Source organism: Dama dama, chromosome 20 (assembly GCF_033118175.1).
Source record: "Dama dama isolate Ldn47 chromosome 20, ASM3311817v1, whole genome shotgun sequence".
Taxonomy (NCBI): domain Eukaryota; kingdom Metazoa; phylum Chordata; class Mammalia; order Artiodactyla; family Cervidae; genus Dama; species Dama dama.
Window position 1 is genome coordinate 65,174,762 of NC_083700.1, and position 20,277 is coordinate 65,195,038.

Here is a 20,277-nt window from a genome sequence, read left to right on the forward strand (position 1 = left end):
TTCAAAATCTTTTATAACAGTATTTTGTTTTCTTTTATATTTATAAATTATTTACATAAGTCCTAGTCCCGGTAAAACAACCCATGGGTTTTCAACCTGAAGAAATTAACCTGATTATACTCAATCAAACTTAGAATTCATAAGACCCTAAGTACTCTGAACGCATGTTTGCTCAAAATTATACATGTAGAACAGTATTTTGAACATAAACCAATTGTTGTTGTTTAGTCGCTCAGTCGCGTCCAACTCTTTTCTGACTCCAAGGACTGTAGCCTACCAGGCTCCTCTGTCCACGGTATTTTTCAGGCAAGGATACTGGAGTGGGTTGCCATTTCCCTCTCCAGGGGATCTTCCCAACTCAGGGATCAAACCGACATCTCTGCATCTCCTGCACTGTAGGCAGAGTCTTTACCACTGAGCCACCAGGGAATTTATTTCCATCAAAAATCAAGCAGCTATTTTTATAGTTTACTATCATTAAGTATTTACTTATAAATTTTACCCACACCTACTTTGATTTGAGGTAACTAGCTTACTTTCCTTTCAGAACTTATTACAATGCTGATTTTCTGCTGTAATAATGAAAATCGAAAAGCCTCTAACATCTTTCCTTCTCTAGCAAGGTCTGCTGAGCCAATCATTTGTCACCTCTTTGCAAAGACTCCCAAATCTTGAATTTCAATTCTGCCCTCTTTTGAGAAATCTAAGCTCACATTTCCACCTGCCTATTTGGTGACTCCACAAGTCTCTTCTGCTGGCATCTCAAACTGATAATATAAAAAAAAGAGCTCTGCATCTTCCCAAAACAAAAACTCTCCCCAAGTTCAGTAAAATTACTTTTATCTCTATAACTTCTCAAACTAGGTAACAAGAAGTCATCTTTAACTCCTCTTCCCACACCTCTCATATCGAGTTATCAAGTCTTGTGGACCCTGTCCCCTCCTTTTCTACTCCTGTTGTCATGACTCTCGCTCAGACACTCATTAAGAGGCAGAAATCTGGGTTCACAGTCCTGCCAGCGGACTAAGTAAGTAGGTCAGCTAAGGCACGGATAGCAAAGTGATTCTAAAGACTAATTATTTATACTGTTACCATAAAACTCCTTTTCTGTAGTCAAGAACAGCTTCAATTTTCAGTTGAGAAAATTTAAAAGAGAGGTACCTCTCTGACACAGAGGAGGTTCAGATTATAGAATGGGCATATACTTCATTATCCTACAGTTTCCCAGAGGAATTGAAAGGGAATGTCTTTGATCTAAATGTTCCTCCCACGGACAGAGGAACCTGGTGGGCTACAGTCCAAGAGGTCGAAAGAGTCAGACTAAGTACAACACAGCACAGCACAACAGAAGAGCCTTTAAAATGTGATATATTTTTAGGAATCTAAGAAAGGAGCAGCTATACGTTCCAATGAAATACAGAAGCAAGGTATGAACAGATTATAGTATTCTATAAACTATTTTTTAAACGAATATACATGATGTTAGAGGCCTATTCTCCCTGGAACACACATAAGAAACTGTCAGTGTTCATCTCTAAGGAGGGGAATTGAGAAGATTAGGAGCACATTTTTTAATGTGCATTATTTAGTAGCAAGTGCATATCCTATCTGTTTTGTAAAATAACTTTTAAGCTATATTATATTTAAATAAATACTAAGTTTACTCTGCACCTGGCAATCAACACTATGTTAATGGTGTAAAGGAAGATGTGAAAGACTCCACACTCGGCTTCAGCAAGCCGAGTGCTGTTACACAAGCAGGTTCGTCAAGCAGTTTCTGTAACCTGGTACCACGTTTGGCTGCATCTTCCAGCCTTTTGTAGAATATCTAGCTTTGAAGCAACACTTCCATACCAACACCATCCTCACAGGACCCCACAGGATCACATTACCTGACTCAAAAAAACCTGGAACCAAGCTGGCTGAATATTTCACAAAAAGGTAATTTTACTTGTCTGAAGAAAACAGGATCAACCAGATTTCTTCAGGTTCTCTCCATACTAAAAGCCATCTAATTGTAGGACATTTAAACCAATATATAATGATAGATACATAAATAAAATTAAAAGAAAAAATTAATAAAATGTTTACTTACAGAGGCTAAACTCTGTGCAGAACCTGAGTATTTACTGAAGAGTCCTCCATTAGCATAGTTACAAGACTGAGATCCTTTGTCTTTGGCAGAACTTAAAGATAATGTCAAATTCTGTCTGCTACTGGAACAACTTGAACCTACCAAACAAACATATTAAAAGTATCAATAACCCCAATGATAAATTTCAGATAAAATTTCAAAGTTTATATATTCATTCAGAGGGCTCATTTTAAAATACAATTCCCCTAATTGTGTAAATTATTAAGTGTATCATACCATTATTAAAATCTACATCTCTAAATAACATTTTTAACACTGCTTCTGAAATGAAGATTAAAACATGCATCTGAATAATTAAGGTGGTATCTGAATGGTCTACTGTACAATCAGTATAAAAATATTGGCAACTATGAACCTTCAAATCATAAACTTAACAAAATATAAGCACTTCTTATATTCTTTCCTGAATTACATCAAAACTTTATCCATATCACATTATCTTAGTCTTTTATACATCTGTCTCCCCTAACCATCTACCCATTCATCTCAGGCAGATGCTGTGTTTTAGTTTATCTTAATACAGCAGTTAAACTTCTCAAATTAAATCCTGGCACTTACTAGTTATCTGAACTTGAGCAAGTCACTTAACTTTTCCATATCTCAATAGGATTACAGTCCTAATTCACAGGATTGCTATAAAGGCTATTTTAACACAGTGAATATACAGCATGTCCACACTGCACCTAAGATCTAATAAAAACCTCAGTAAGTCTGTGTTTGTCGCTCAGTCATGTCCGACTCTTCGCAACTTCATGAACTGAGGCCTGCCAGGCTCCTCCATCCATGGGATATTCGAGGCAAGAATACTGGAGTGGCTTGCCATTCCCTTCTCCAGCGGTTCTTCCCAACATAGGGATTGAACCTGAAAGGCATCATTATTGTTGTAAAGTTCACAACACTTGGCACGAAACAGTCATTCATTACTTGCTATGCCAACAAATCACAAGTGCATATGCTAAATTAACAAATAAAAAATAATTTAAAATTTAAAGAATAAATCCAGCATGCTCAAGAAATTATTTCAATCGATACAACTGGATAATATGTACCCTATCTTAAAAAAAAAAAAACACAGATTTTTTAAAGGCCAGCAATTCTACTTCTAGAACTTTATAAACTTAGGATATAATCAGATAAGTATATGCAAAGCAAGAAAAATAACCTAAAGAATACAATAGGGAACTGGTTAAAAAAGTAAAGCACATCTGTACACTAAGCGTATATTAAAAAATGATAGCATAGAGATATATCTATTGACATTTAAAGACATTCTTACATAATATTAAGTATATTTTTAAGATTTCTTGATTGATTTTTGGCTGCGTGGGTCTTCCTTGCTGCGCACGAGCTTTCTCTAGTTGCGGTGCACAGGCTCTCGTTGTGGTGGCTTCTCTTAGGGAGAGCAGAGACTCCTGGGCACACGGGGTCAAAAGGTACTGAGCTTAGTTGCTGTACATATGTGGAATCTTTCCAGATCGGGGATCAAACCTACGTCCTGCATCAAAACCTGCATTGGCAGGCAGATTCTTAACCACTGGACTACTGGGGAAGCCCCCATAATATTAAATATGAAAAGGCTACAAGAGGTATGAATTTTACTTAAAATATATAAATCATTTATTTGTATATAATAAAAATTTTATGTCTCAATATATCTAAATGCAAGTATAAATGACTATATATATGCCAAAATATTATCAGTAGTTATTTCTGGGTAGCAGAAATTCAAGTGATTTTCATTTTTTCTTGCTTGCTTATCTGTATCATCTAAGCTGTCTAAAATGAATCTGTATTAACAGTGAGCTATATATTCAGTTCAGTCAGTTCAGTCGCTGTTATGTGCAGCTCTTTTCGACCCCAGGAACTGCAGCAAGCCAGGATTCCCTATCCATCACCAACTCCCAGAGCTTGCTCAAACTCATGTCCATCGAGCCAGTGACACCATTCAACCATCTCATGCTCTGTCATCCCCTTCTCCTCCCGCCTTCAATCTTTCCCAGAATCAAGGTGCTTTCCAATGAATCAGTTCTTCGCATCAGGTGGCCAAAGTATTGGAGTTTCAGCTTCAGCATCAGTCCTTCCAATGAATATTCAGGACTGCTTTCCTTTAGGATGAACTGGTAGGATCTCCTTGCAGTCCAAAGGACTCTCAAGAGTCTTCTCCAACACCCCAGTTCAAGAGCATTAATTCTTCGGGGCTCAGCTTTCTTTATAGTCCAACTCTCACATCCATACATGACTCTGGAAAAACCATAGCTTTGACTAGACGGACCTTTGTTGGCAAAGTAAAGTCTCTGTTTTTTAATATGCTATCTAGGTTGGTCATAGCTTTTCATCCAAGGAGCAAGTGTCTTTTAATTTCACGGCTGCAGTCACCATCTGCAGTGATCTTGGAGCCCCAAAAGATAAAGTCTGTCACTGTTTCCATTATTTCCCCATCTATTTCCCATGAAGTGATGGGACCAGATGCCATGATCTTAGTTTTCTGAATGTTGAGTTTTAAGCCAACTTTTTCACTCTCCTCTTTCATTTTCATCAAGAGGCTCTTTAGTTCTTCCCATTCTGCCATAAGGGTGGTATAATCTGCATAACTGAGGCTATTGATACTTCTTGCAGCAATCTTGATTCCAGTTTGTGCTTCATCCAGCCTGGCATTTCGCATGATGTACTCTGCATATAAGTTAAATAAGCAGGGTGACAATATACAGCCTTGACTTACTCCTTTCCTGATTTGGAACCAGTCTGTTGTTCCATGTCCAGTTCGAACTGTTGCTTCCTGACCTGCATACAGATTTCTCAGGAGGCAGGTCAGATGGTCTGGTATTCCCATCTCTTTCAGAATTTTCCACAGTTTGTTGTGATCCACACAGTCAAAGGCTTTGGCGTAGTCAACAAAGCAAAAGTAGATGTTTTTCCGGAACTCTCTTGCTTTCTCGATGATCCAACAGATGTTGGCAATTTGATCTCTGCTTTCTCTGCCTTTTCGAAATCCAGCTTGCACATCTGGAACTTCACGGTTCACATACTGTTGAAGCCTGGCTTGGAGAATTTTGAGCATTACTTTGTTAGTCTGTGAGATAAGTACAATTGTGCAGTAGTGTGACCATTCTTTAGCATTGCCTTTCTTTGGGACTGGAGTGAAAACTGACCTTTTCCAGTCCTGTGACCACTGCTGAGTTTTCCAAATTTGCTGGCATATTGAGTGTAGCACTTATGCAGCATCATCTTTTAGGATCTGAAATAGCTCAACTGGAATTCCATCACCTCCACTAAGTTTTTTCATAGTGATGCTTCCTAAGGCCCACTTGACTTCACATTCCAAGATGTCTGGCTCTAGGTTAGTAATCACACCATTGTGGTTATCTGGGTCATGAAGGTCTTTTTTGTGTAGTTCTGTGTATTCTTGCCCCTCTTCCTAATATCTTTTGCTTCTGTTAGGTCCATACTATTTCTGTCCTTTATTGTGCCAATCTTTGCATGATGTTTCCTTGGTATCTCTAATTCTCTTAAGGAGATCTCTAGTTTTTCCCATTCTTTTGTTTTCCTCTGTTTCTTTGCCATGATCACTGAAGGCTTTCTTATCTCTCCTTGCTGTTCTTTGGAACTCTGCATTCAAATGGGTGTATCTTTCCTTTTCTCCTTTGCCTTTAGTTTCTCTTCTTTTTCCAGCTATTTGTAAGGCCTCAGACAGCCATTTTGCCTTTTTGCACTTCTTTTTCTTGGGGATGGTCTTGATCACTGCCTCTTATACAATGTCATGAACCTCCATCCATATTTCTTCAGGCACTCTGTCTGTCAGATCTAATCCCTTGAATCTATTTGTCACTTCCACTGTAGAATCATAAGGGATTTGATTTAGGTCATCCTTGAATGTCTAGTGGTTTTCCCTACTTTCTTCAATTTAAGTCTTAATTTGGCAATAAGGAGTTCATGATCTGAGCCACAGTCTGCTCCCAGTCTTGTTTTCGCTGACTGTATAGAGCTTCTCCATCTTTGGCTGCAAAGAATATAATCAATCTGATTTCGGTATTAATCATCTGGTGATGTCCATGTGTATAGTCTTCTCTTGTGTTGTTGGAAGAGGGTGTTTGCCATGACCAGTGTGTTCTCTTGGCAAAACTTTGTTAACTTTTGCTTCCTTTTGTACTCCAAGGCCAAATTTGCCTGTTACTCCAGGTATTTCTTGACTTCCTACTTTTGCATTCCAGGCCCCTATAATGAAAAGGACATCTTTTTTGGGTGTTAGTTCTAGCAAGTCTTGTAGGTCTTCATAGAACCGTTCAGCTTCTCAGCATTACTGGCTCGGGCACAGACTTGGATTGCTGTGATACTGAATGGTTTGCCTTGGAAACGAACAGAGATCATTGTCGTTTTTGAGATTGCATCCAAGTACTGCATTTCAGACTCTCTTGTTGACTATGATGGCTGCTTCATTTCTTCTAAGGGATTCTTGTCCACAGTAGTAGATATAATGATCATCTGAGTTAAATTCACCCATTTCAGTCCATTTTAGTTCACTGATTCCTAAAATGTCAGTGTTCAGTCTTGCCATCTCCTGTTTGTGCACTTCCAATTTGCCTTGATTTATAGACCTAACATTCGAGGTTCCTATGCAATACTGCTCTTTACAGCATCAGACTTTACTTCCATCACCAGTCATATCCACAACTGGGTACTGTTTTTGCTTTGGCTCTGTCTCTTCATTCTTTCTGGAGTTATTTCTCCACTGATCTCCAGTAGCATATTAGGCACCTACTGACTGACCTGGGCAGTTCATTTTTCAGTGTCCTATCTTTTTGCCTTTTCATACTGTTCGTGGGATTCTCAAGGCAAGAATACAGAAGTGGTTTGCCACTCCCTTCTCCAGTGGACCACATTTTGTCAGAACTTTCTACCATGACTCATCTGTCTTGGGTGGCCTTACACAGCATGGCTCATAGTTTCATTGGGTTAGAGAAGGCTGTGGTCCATGTGATCAGTTTGGTTAGTTTTCTGTGATTGTGGTTTTCATTCTGTCTGCCCTCTGATGGATAAGGATAAGAGGCTTTTAGAAGCTTCCTGATGGGAGAGACTGACTGAGGAGCAAACTGGGTAAACTGAAACTGACTGAGGGGCAAATTGTTCTGATAGGTGGGGCCATGTCCTATTATATATTAAGCAAGGAAATTTTGGAAACTAAAACACTGAAATTACTGCACTCCAGTAATGATGTACACATAAAATTTCCTTTGTAGACTTAATTCAGCTATTTCTACATACCTTTGTCTGATGCTGCTCTTTTAGTGTATTCAAGTATGAGGTGCTCTGGTTCCCATGGTAACATTTTTCCTTTCTTTTTTCCACGTCTTCTTTTAAAATGATGGGCCAGAAAAATTACAGATACAGCACTCACTGCAGTTACCATGAATAACTTTTTAGCTACTGGTGAAAATTTGATCTAGAAAAGATGCAGTCAGAGTGGAAAAAAAAGTATTTTATTTGCATGCTTAAAACCTACAAAAAGACTAAAATTACTCTGAAGCTAATATAGTTCTAAATACTGCCAAGATAACATTATTTCACTCTTTCAGTGACAGCTAGCCCAAATGAATTTCAAAAACATACTAAACAAATGTAGTAATTTATCAGCCACTACTCTAAAGTTCTCAGCTAAACAATAAAAATCAAAGTCATCAGGAGCACAAAATAATTAAATTCCATTAATATCTGTTAAATAATGATTAATTTATGCAACTCAATCTTCTATCTGAATAACAGCAAGATTTTTAATTGCAGGAATGATTTAATCAGACTTTTTAAATGGACCAATTTTTTTCTATTTATTTTTAACCGGAGGATAATTGCCTGACAATATTGGTTTGATTTCTACCATACATCAACATGAATGAGTCACAGGTATACACATGTCCCCTCCCTCTTGAGCTTCCCTCCCACCTCCCACCGTTTCCCACCCCTCTAGGTTGTTACAGAGCCCCCATTTCATTCCAAGTCACACAGCACATTTCCATTGGCCATCTTAAAATGAACTGTTTTTTTCCAAACTATCTGGAAATCTGGGAAAACATAAATTAACTCAATTTATAAATATCATTTGTTGTTGTTGTCCAAATGCTCAGTCGTATCTGACTCTGAGACCCCATGGACTGCAACCCCCCAGGCTCCTCTGTCCATGGGATTTCCCAGGCAAGAATACTGAAGTCAGTTGCCATTTCCTACTCAAGAGGACCTTCCCGACCCAGGAATTGAGCCCACATCTCCTGCACTGGCAGGCAGACTCTTTACCACTGAGCCACCAGTCATCTGAATAAACCTTTTTATTCATGAATTAATCAACAAACATTTACTCAGCATTTTACAATATACCAGGATTGTGTTATGAAAATGAAAATGAAAATCTTGGTATAATTCTATTCAGCATGTATGTATCAGCCAGTGCCTCTCTTGGCTTGGCCACCCCTCCCTTGAGGTGGTCCTTCTGTTCTTTCTTCAATAAACTTGCTTTTGCCACAAAAAACAAATAAGTATCAAATGTCTTCCATTGATCAAGAAGCACCAGAGGATACAGATCTTGCTTACCTCAAGCAGTGTGCTAAGAGTAAAGACAGATACACAAATAATGTATTACAAATAACTACAGTATAATGTGATAAATACAGTAATGTTAAGTATGAACTAAGTACTAACTTAAGAGCAAGCGGTAATTATCTTTTTCTTGGAGGACAAACACTATTAATCACCTAAAATGCAAAAGAACTTTAAAATAAAGCTATAGCTTTGGGGACATAATGAGAGCTAGACAGAGTATCACAAAGAGTTCAATCTTCCAACTACAAAAAAGCCAAATGCCAAATTCTCAATTTTGTTTTGAATCCATCAGAATGCTAAAGTTGGAGGGTAATCAAATGGCCCCCAAACTAAGACAACTGGTGTTTGCAAGGAAAGATTGACATGAACACTTGGATTTCCCTGGTGGCACAGTGTGTAAGAACCCACCTGCCAATGCAGAGGACACGGGTTCAGTCCCTGGTCCAGGAAGGTTTCACATTCCGAGGTGCAACCAAGCCCATGCACCACAAGAGCTGAGCCCGTGCTCTAGAGCCCAAGAGTTACAACTACTGAGCCTACACGCCATGAGTGCTGAAGTCTGCGTGCTCCAGGGGCTGTGAGCCACGACTACTAAGTCTGTGTCCCTAGAGCCTGTGCTCCACAAGAGAAGCCACTGCAGTGAGAAGCCCCCGCTCCCACAACTAGAGAAAAGCCCCTGCAGCAACAAAGACCCACTACAGCCAAAAATAAAATAAAGTTTTTAAAAAAAAAGCTCCATTTTTTTTGTATACCAGAAATGATTTACTTCCACTTGTCATTAGAATTTGGCCTCAAAGACTATGATCTAACAAAAAATTTAAAACTATTCTTACTCTACTTTTCTTCCAAATCCACTTAAATCTTCCAAAACTATCATAAAAAATCAGAACATTCCAGTGCTGTCCCAGGCTTTTTTCCCTTTACAAACTGTAAGAATTATTCTCTTCAGTAATGTCTTCACTACAGGTACTGCCAAATTTTTTATTCTTTCCATCTCTGTTTTTCCATCTGGAACCATAGCTCCAATGTTCATGGCAACCAAATGAGATTTGGGGGAAAAAAAGAAAACAATTCCTGGAATTTGGATGCTAAACATCCAATAATAAAATAAATTCTAAAAATAGCACTGTCATTAAGAACACCTTACTTCTCATTGTACTTTATAAACTGCCATGATCTTGTTATCCCGCCCTCCAAAAAAATACTTCTTAGATCAAATTTTAATATTTATGGCATAAGCAAACATAAGATAAGAAAATTAGGACCTCTACTAAAGAAAATAATCTACTGGGAGTTCCCTGGTGGCCTAGTGGTTAGGATTCGGCACTTTCACACTGTGGCCACGGTTCAATCCCATAAACTATGAGATCCCATAAGCTGTCTGGTGTGGTCAAAAGAAAAAAAAAATCTATTAACACAGGCCCAGCCACAGCTAAGTGGTTATGTTCTGCTATATCCTAGGGCACTGAAATTAGAGAACTATTAGGAGACATAAATACAATATTAAAACTATTGTCAGAAATATAACACGCTTCATTAATATGAATTCAAATATAAATCAATTCACATTTAAGATCCAAAGTTCTGTTTACATGTTACTATTTTTGCATAAAAGATCCATTACAACTTATAGTCTTAATCTTATGAAAAAAGAAACCTTTCCACGACGAAAACAGGGTAAATTTCCCATGAAAAGTTTTTTATCAGAAGTAATCTAGATGACACAAGGTCTGAAAGTTTCTACTATTACTCCTGCCTACCATTTCTTCTGTTACTTTTTCCCCCACAGGAAAGTCAATTACTTCCTATATCACCACCCAGAAAACTGAAAATATAACATCTCACAATCCCAAACTCTTGAGGGGTTTTTTGAGGTGATATAGGCCATTTCCTTAACTTCAGAGAAAATGAAAACCTAACACTGTCCTATTCATTCAACATGAACTGAGCACCAACTTATAGGCCAAACACTGAGAATAACAAGAAAGGAATAAGACACTGTTCCTTGTGCTCAGATTCCACAATCCTCCCCACTCCATAACCTGATGCCATTGTTTAATGTTCTTGTCAATCTCCCCCCCTCATCTAATGTTCTCAGGAGACAGAGAATAGGCAGTCACTCACAAGTTTCCTGCTCCAATAACCTATTTCCTGCTACTCAGCATACATTTCTAACCAGAACTAAATTGATCTATTTCTCTAACACAGTACCTCACACACCTTTTTACTGTCGTGGGGTAGGGGGGCACAGGGGCAGCTCTAAGAGCCTGATGAAGTTCTAAGCTCAGTGAGGGCAGAATTTACTACTTTATATCAATTGAAACAGAGAAGATATTCAACAAACATAGTTTGAATGAATCTCTCTGATAAATGGAACACACCACATGTCACATACTAACTGTGACCTTTGGACAAGAGAGAATAATGCCATCTTCTTCAAAGAGTTGCTGAAAGTAATATCTGACACATAGCATGCATTCCAGAAACATGTGCTTATAATTTTAATTAAAAAATTTTAAACAAACACCTTATTTTGAAATAATTTTAGAATTTACAGAGAAGTTGCAAAGACAGCAGAGACAGTTCTTCTGTTTCTCTCTAACAGTAACATCTTACATAACTATAGTGCTCTTGTCAAAACTGAGAAATTAATGTTAGGACAGTAATATCTAAACCACAGAATTTATTCTAATTTAACCAGTTTTTCCACTAATGTTCTTTTTTCTATTCTAGGGCCAATTCAAGATACCACATTCATTACATTTAGACAGATTTTTTATTAATATTTTTAAGTGATGAGCTAATTGTAAGACTCTTCTGATTAACACTCTGAATTTGGAGAATCAACTAAACTACTTACCACTTCACTTTGTGGTTTCCAACTGAAAAAAGTTTGCTTGTATTAGTATGAAAGACAGTAATAGACCAAAGAAATCCTTATAAAGACCAGAGAAGCAAAAGACAAGTAATTTATTTAGAGTATGTATTTATCAAATGAAAGAAAAAAATACTTGGAAAATATATCATTCCTTAAACACACAAGAAAATAAAACAGGAGCTAACATTTATTGAGGTGTTCACTCATCTTTTCTGTATGCCAGACAACATGCTTTTCATTCCTTTTCCTAGATGATACAAACTGGCTTTAAAAAAGGTTAAGAAACTTGCCAAAGATCACACAATTCCATAGCAGTGGGATGTGAATCAAAACATATCACACAAGATGTGTTTAAATCCATGCACGCTATGTACCATGTGCTAAAATTACTTCAGTTGCACTGACGATGTATCTTAGTATGCAATTAACTATATAACTGAATGGCATCCAAAATGGATTGTCAATTTTGGGAGGCTGAAGTAATGAACAAAAGTTCATACATGTCTTTTTCCATAAAACATCAATGTAATTCTAAAGCTACAGAACTGTCTACACAAGAACTCTGCGCTTTTCCTTGGTCTTTACTTGGTCCTTTGATGCTCTTCAAACCATAGTCTGCTCTCTTAGTACAGGGCCAACATACTCTTTTGGTAAAGGCCAGAGAGTAATTATCTTAGGCTTGGGGAACATACGGGTCTCTACTGCAACCACTTAAATCTGCGCTTGCAGCACAAAAACAGTTACAGGTAATATATTAACAAATGAGCATGGCTGTATTCCAATAAGACTTTACTTGTAAAAACAGGTGGTGGCCTTGATTTGGCCCATAGGCTGTAGGCTGCTTACCCACCTTGGTGCATTTCATAACTGGAATGAGTTTTGGATACCCAATACTATGACTGAAAGTAAAGGATGTATCCTTAATTTATCTGCAATGATTCTTTGTATTATTTTTAAAAATATTCCATGGAATAATGTGGACAATAGTCCTGGCCTCAGAAAATTATTCCTATGACTGAAACGCAGGTTGTACAGTAGAATTAGTTTGGATAAAACATATAAAAATAACTGGCAAAAATCCCAAAGCTTTGGGGAGTGCAAAACAAAACTGTCCTTATGGGAGAAAATTTGAAAATTTTCAATTTCAAATTTTGAAAAGCAATATCTATCAAAATTTAAGTACATTTACTCAACCCAAAAATACAAAGCCTAAAAATTAATCCTATATCTGTACTGTGTGAATTAATGTATATCAAGCTTATTCATTATAACACTGTGCTGGAATCAAGATTACCAGGAGAAATAACAACCTCAGATATGCAGAAGACACCACCCCTATTGCAGAAAGCAAAGAACTAAAGAGTCTCTTGATGAAAGTGAAAGAGGAGAGTGAAAAAGCTGCCTTAAAATTCATCATTCAGAAAACTAAGATCATGGCATCCAGTCCCACTGCTTCATGGAAAATAGATGAGGAAACAATGGAAACAGAGACACTTTATTTTGGGGGCTCCAAAATCACTGCAGATGGTGACTGTAGCCATGAAATTAAAAGACGCTTGCTTCTTGGAAGAAAAGCTATGACCAACCTAGACAGCATATTAAAAAACATTGACTTGACTTTGCCAACAAAGGTCCATCTAGTCAAGGCTATGGTTTTTCCAGGAGTCATGTATGGATGTGAGAGTTGGACTATAAAGGAAGCTGAGCACTGAAGAACTGACGTGTTTGAACTGTGGAATTGGAGAAGACTCTTGAGAGTCCCTTGGACTGCAAGGAGATCCAACCAGTCCATCCTAAAGGAGATCAGTCCTGGGTGTTCATTGGTAGGACTGATGTTGAAGCTGAAATTCCAATACTTTGGCCACCTGATGCCAAGAGCTGACTCATTTGAAAAGACCCTGATCTGAGAAAGATTGAGGGCAGGAGGAGAAGGGGATGATGGAGGATGAGATGGTTGGATGGCATCACTGACTCAACGGACATGGGTTTGGGTGAACTCCGGGAGTTGGTGATGGACAGGGCGTGCTGCGGTTCATGGGGTCGCAAAGAGTCAGACATGACTGAGCGACTGAACTGAAGATGAGACGGCTGGATGGCATCTCCAACTCAATGCACATGAGTCTGAGCAAACTCCATGAGATGGTGAAGGAGAGGGAAGCCTGGCATGCTGCAGTCCCTAGGGCTGCAAAGAGTCAGACACAACTTAGTGACTGAACAACAATTGTTTGTAATGAACAAGATCAGAAAGAACCCAAATATCCATATATAAAAACATCATGCAGTTATAGGTATAAAAAAATCTACATATATTAATATGGAAAAATTTCCAAGAAATTTTTTAAGCACCAAAAAAAGCAAGAATATTAAGTAGCATGCTACTTTCTGTTAGAAAGAAGAGAAAATTAGAACATATAATTGTTTTTGCTGATTTCTAATGTGGATAGGGACTGAGATAAAATAAAACATTTCCATGTATGTATGTGTGTGTGTACATATATGTAGTTTTGATTTTTGAACCACATAAATGTTGTTTAGTCAATGACTCTTTTGCAACCACATGGACTGTAGCCTACCAGGCTCCTGTGTCCATGGGATTTCCCAGACAAGAATACTGGAGTGGTTGCCATTTCCTCCTCCAAGCAATCTTCCGGACCCCTCTGGGGTCAAACCCCCTTCTCCTGCATCAGCAGGCAGATTCTTTACCACTGAACCACCAGGGAAGCCTCCAACTATTCAAATAATACATTTAAAGAATAACATTAGTTTAGGATCACTGTAAGGATTAAAGAATTTACAAATGTATACAATATAAAATCTCTAAGACAGTGTTTTACACACAGTGGGTTGCTGGTCTTTTTAAATGTCATCCAAGTGGTGCAGTAACACAAACAAATAAAGGAATAAATACCAAACACTTAGACTTAATATTTTCAGCTCTACGAATAAAAAATAAATAAAAATATAAAAATTGGACAAATATATATATGAATATACACACACATGTATATATACACATATGAACTGTTGAAACAACCCAAAAAACTCAAAAATAGTGAAATATTCTATAAACTATAGCACGCCTATATTTATAAAGCATTTTTAATGCTCAAAATATACAACTTTATAAACTCAAATGTAATCTCGAGGGGGACAAAGCAGTGGGGGTGGGGAGTGAGGGACTGGGGAGCAGAGAGATGTATGCAGAAATAAAAGACCTAAGTAAAGTATAGCAGTAAACTTTTATAGAGGGGTTGTTGGCAATTTTATTTTCTCTTTAATTCTTTTCTGTATTTTTCAAATTTTCTTTTAATCATGTAATCCTAAAAAGGAAAAGAAAGAAAGAAAAAGAAAGCAAATAGGTTTTTGGATCAAAGAAAAGCAAGTTCAAATCCCATATAATATACACAATTTTAGACAAGTTAAGTAAGCTATTAAAAAGCCACCAGAACTATAAATTGAAGATGATATAGAAATTTGAGGAATCTTTTAAGGATTAGACATTATATGTAAAAAAGACCTAACTAACACCTTAAACACAGTGAACACTAAGTAGTAGTATTCTCATACATTATATCTGTGTAACATCCTCTCCTATATAAAAGGGACTTCCCCAGCGGTCCAGTGGTTAAAAACTCTGAGCTTCCACTGCTGGGGAAGTAGACCAGGAAGTGATGCCTGGTCACGGAACTAACTATTCGATCCCACATGCCACATGATGTGGCCAAAAAAAGAGAGAGAGAAATAAAATCATACTGTATTTTATCATTCTAAGACACTATTCATTTTAAGATGTAAGCAAGTTTTAGAAATGTTGAAATGTGAAAAATGATCATCTTAGATTTGATGAAATTCATTGTAAGTTTAGTGAAATAAATGCTACTTTCCATATGTATCTTTTTTTTAATTTATTTATTTTAATTGGAAGCTAATTACTTTACAATATTGTAGTGGTTTTTGCCATACATTGGCATGAATCAGCCATGGGTATACATGTGTTCCCCATCCTGATCCCCCCTCCCACCTCCCTCCCCATCCCATCCCTCTGGGTCATCCCAGTGCATCAGCCCTGAGCACTTGTCTCATGCTTCGAACCTGTACTGGCAATCTGTTTCACATATGATAATATACATGTTTCAATGCTATTCTCTCAAATCATCCCACCCTTGCCTTCTCCCACAGAGTCTGAAAGACTGTTCTTTACATCTGTGTCTCTTCTGCTGTCTCGCATATAGGGTCATCGTTACCATCTTTCTGAATTCCATATATGTGCGTTAGTATACTGTATTGGTGTTTTTCTTTCTAACTTAAAAATATGGAACGCTTCACGAATTTGCGTGTCATCCTTGCACAAGGGCCATAGCTAATCTCTGTGTCGCTCCAATTTTAGTATATGTGCTGCCAAAGCAAGCACTCCATATGTATCTTTTTATTTACTACGTGTGTGTGCTAAGTTGTTTCAGTCGTGTCCAACTCTTTGCGACCCCATGGACTGTAGCCCATCAGGCTCCTCTGCCCATGGGATTCTCAAGGCAAGAATACTGGAGTGGGTTGCCATGCCCTTCTCCAGGGGAATCTTCCTGACTCAGGGATTGAACCTATCTCTCCTGTAGCTCCTGCACTGCAGGCAGATTCTTTACCTCTGAGCCACCAGGGAAGTCTACTTATTTACTACAATGGAGTGCAAACTGCATTGGAAGCAGGTATTAAAAATAAAAGGATTGAGAATTTCTTGGCAGTCCAGTAGTTAGGACTCAGCACTTTCACTGTCAGGGCCTGGGTTCAATCCTTGGTCAGGGAACTAGAATCCTGCAGGCTGTGTGGCCTGGTCCAAAGGAAAAAAAAAAAGGACCGTTACTATATAAAATACACAAACGAAGAAGAAGCACATGAAAAGATGCTCAACATGACTAATTAGGGAAAAGCAAATCAAAACCACAACAAGAAATTGGAATCCTTGTGCAGTGCTGGTAGAAATAAAAAATGGTGCAGCCACTATGGTTAACAGTACAGCAATTCCTCAAAAAACTAAAAATAGAATTACCATATGATCCAGAAACCTCACTTCTGGGTATGTGTCTCAAAGAACTGAAAGCAGTTATCTGTACAGTCATGTTCACAAAAATATTAGTCACAAAAATCACAAGGCAGAAGCAACCCACGTATCCAGCAATGAATGATTAAACAAAATCTGGTATATACATAAAATCAAATGTTTTCAACTTGGGAGAAAAAGAGGAAATTCCAACATACACTACAATATGGACGAATCTTTAAAACATTACGCTAATTGAAAACAAGCCAGCCACAAAAAGACAAATACTACACAGCTCCACTTACGAAGTACCTGGTGGTGGCTGTCGTGGTTTAGTCGCTCAGTCATGTCTGACTCCTGTGACCCCACGGACTGCAGCCCACCAGGCTCCTCTGTCCAAGGGGTTTCCCAGGCAAGAATACTGGAGTGGATTTCCGTTTCCTTCTCCAGGGGATCTTCCCAACCCAGGGATCAAACCCAGATCTCCTGCATTGCAGGCAGATTCTTTACCAACTGAGTCACCATGGAAGCCCTATGAGGTATCTAGAGTAGTCACATTCATAGAGACAGAACATACAATGAAGGGTGCAAGAAGCTGGTGGGAGGAAAAATAAAACTTGCTGCTTAGTGGCACTAGAGTTCCAGTTTTACAAGATGAAAAGAGTTCTCAAGCTTGGTTGCATAATAGTATAAATGCACCTAATGCTACTGAACTGCACATTTAAAAATGGTGAAAATGGTAAATTTTATGCTATATATATTTTACCACAGTAAAACAAAGTTAACATGAAAGGATTGTTAATAGTGAGAACAAGTCTATTTAAATAACATAATTATCTGAAAATAATTGTAATCACAGATTGTGTAAATTCACTTAAGGTAGGAAGATTTTTGACAACAACAACAAAAAAAAACCATGAAACAAATAAAAATCAAGTAAGTTTAAAACTACTTTAACAAACACTTTGAACCATTTAAAACGCCCAAGGAAACTTAAATACTGTAAACATAATATGCTCTGAGCAATAAACTTAGTCAATGTCATTATTTGTTTTTTAGTTTTTTTTACCTGGCAGAAAGAATAGTACCAAGATAGAGGAAGATCAAACACTCTCAGTGCTGCCGTCTTCAAGGAAAACTGTGATTCACTCACTGTTTCTTCTGACATGACTCCTCTTCTATCTTAATTCAATGAAACACAAAATATATTAGCCACAAAGATTTCTAGTTATTCTACCAAATGAAAGATACAAATTGAAAATTTAACTCTTCTTTTAAAAAGCTTTTTTTTTCGCACTTAATTAATCATGATATTACACTAACCTGAAGAAAATAATATTCTGAGCCAAATTTACTTAAGCTAAAAGTTCATTTATTAGCCAAAATAGCCAAAAAGAAAATGAGTTAGATTTGAACTTTGAGTTCAGCTAGTCAACTTTCCTTAAAAAACTGTAGGTTCTATATTCTCTCTCTTCTGGTGAAATAAATGTTTCAGCTTTTAAATAGTAATTTAAAATACTTTTATTTCCACATTTCCTTCCAATAATAGCAGGGATTGAGGGGGGTTCACTGAAAGAAATTTGATTGGAATCTTGACTTTAGGGGCTAGAAATGAACCTCAAGGCTCACTGAACTTCATAGTTCAAGCACTTATCTTCCTACTGTTCCATTTTTAAAAAATTTATTTTATATTGGACTATAGTTGGTATTACTGTCCCATTTTTAAGCTCTTGAAAGAAATGACACATACCTGCTATGAAATTCTAATAGTGCTTTAATGCCTATTTCTACTGAAACCAAAGAAAGAAATTTGTCAGTTCTTCACAGAGAAGGCAGTCATCACCGAGAGAGACGCTTAAAGGTAGCAGAATGCGGATAAAAACACAATGGTTTGGGGTCTAGGTCTATGCTTTATAGAGCCAGAAACTCAAGTTTTATACATGCACCCAGCTGGACACACATTAAACAAATTCACACAATACTGATATATAAATTAAGTCTACAAATTTGTTCATTTATATTAAGGAAATACACTATCTAGTGAAAGAAAACTTTAAAAAATTTATTTATTTTCTAATTGAAGGATAATTGCTTTACAAAATTCTGTTTTCTGTCAAACCTCAACATGAATCAGCCATAGGTACATATATCACCTCCCAACCTTTTATATGCTATCAAAACATAGCCTTTCTGAAATAAGACATTGTAGGGAGTTGAATTAAGTATAAAAGGCTCTGGGGTAAGCACAAAATTAGTGGGTCCTTAACAGTATTTCATACAGGCTGGGAAAAAGCCTGAGAACTGTTTCTGATGTATTATACAAGAGTAGGCCTTCCCACTAACTAGAATGTTTATGCTTACCAAATTTAATATTTCTTTTCCTTGGATGGTGCTGTACTACCAAACAGAAAATTAAAATTACCAACAATCCCTCTATAGCTTATTTGCTATACTTTCGTTAAGTCCTTTATTTCTGCTCTTTTTCTAACCTTTCTTTTAATAACCCTATTTTTTTTTTCAGAAGGCTATCAAAACCACTAATTAAATAGTAGTTTCCTTTCATACCAAACACAGTAATATTTCTTAAGGTGGGTTACTGCTACTAACAGTTTACTTTTTCCCTATCAGTGACATCCAAGGAGTGGAAACTTAATTTTCCCCACACTCATATTCTAACTACAATTTTTCGGCTTAGTATAATCAGTACATTAATTCCAACTGACAGGGAGGGGGGATCGGGACGGGGAACACATGTAAACCCATGGCTGATTCATGTCAATGTATGGCAAAAACCACTACAATATTGTAAAGTAATTAGCCTCCAACTAATAAAAATAAATGGAAAAAAAAATAATTCCAACTGACAAACTGTGGTACAGACATATTAATGAGAAATACAAGGAAACCATGAAGAAACTGTTAAACAAGCGAAAAATAAGTCTGAGGAATGAGACTAGGAATGCAGGGTGGCAGGAAACCACTATTTTTCATTAAAAATGCTTCTGTAATATTTGCTTTTTAAAGTGTGTCTATGTGTATTACTTTTTTCAAATGTTTCACAAAACAAGAAGGAAGCACGATTTACCATTCCCCCTGGAAAAAAAACTTCATTTTGAGAAACATTTTTAGTAACTAAATAGATTCTGGGCCAATAAAGCTACCTATACTATCTCACTTTTTTAAAAATCCTGAAAGTAATTCACCCAAAGTGATTTTCTCCATAATACAGTTCCAGATTTTGAAGCAGAAGAAAAAGAAAATAAAGCAAACACTTCAATTTGCTGCAGCGGTTTTCTTAAAAATAAACGTCCACTTTTGCATTCTAACCACCTCATACCCTTTCATTTAAAATCACTAAGTGATTCCAAACTTAATCATTAATAATTGAGCAGCTTTTTAAAACCAGTCATTTCAGTTGCTTTCAAACGTATTAATTAAAAAAAAAAAAAAACATGGAGACAGTTTCATCATCACCAAAAATATTATACTCTGTAATATCACTCGCTTCTCTCCAATTCTAACCACAAGACACTTGTAAAAATGTGGCATATATAGAGTTTGTTTCTTAAACACCCTTAAATTGGACTTTATAATCCAAGAATGAAAGTCTGAAACATCCCCCAAATT

General features: G+C 37.1%; 1 protein-coding gene and 1 non-coding gene across 5 annotated transcripts in view; both read right to left on the minus strand.

Annotated features, from left to right (window-relative positions):
- Nucleotides 1-20,277, minus strand: part of MIGA1 (mitoguardin 1) — a 74,056-nt gene that overhangs the window by 53,056 nt on the left and 723 nt on the right. For all 4 annotated transcript variants that reach the window (XM_061121579.1, XM_061121580.1, XM_061121581.1 and 1 more), the window contains exons 2-4: nt 17,720-17,832; nt 7,415-7,592; nt 2,096-2,232 (exon numbers count right to left, since the gene is read on the minus strand). In XM_061121579.1, coding sequence (XP_060977562.1) covers nt 2,096-2,232; nt 7,415-7,592; nt 17,720-17,818 — 414 coding nt within the window. In that variant the 5' untranslated portion in view covers nt 17,819-17,832. The remainder of the gene's footprint in view (nt 1-2,095; nt 2,233-7,414; nt 7,593-17,719; nt 17,833-20,277) is intronic.
- On the minus strand, nt 15,925-16,029 carry LOC133041793 (U6 spliceosomal RNA). Its single transcript, XR_009689365.1, has one exon. It is a non-coding gene; the product is annotated as a U6 spliceosomal RNA (small nuclear RNA).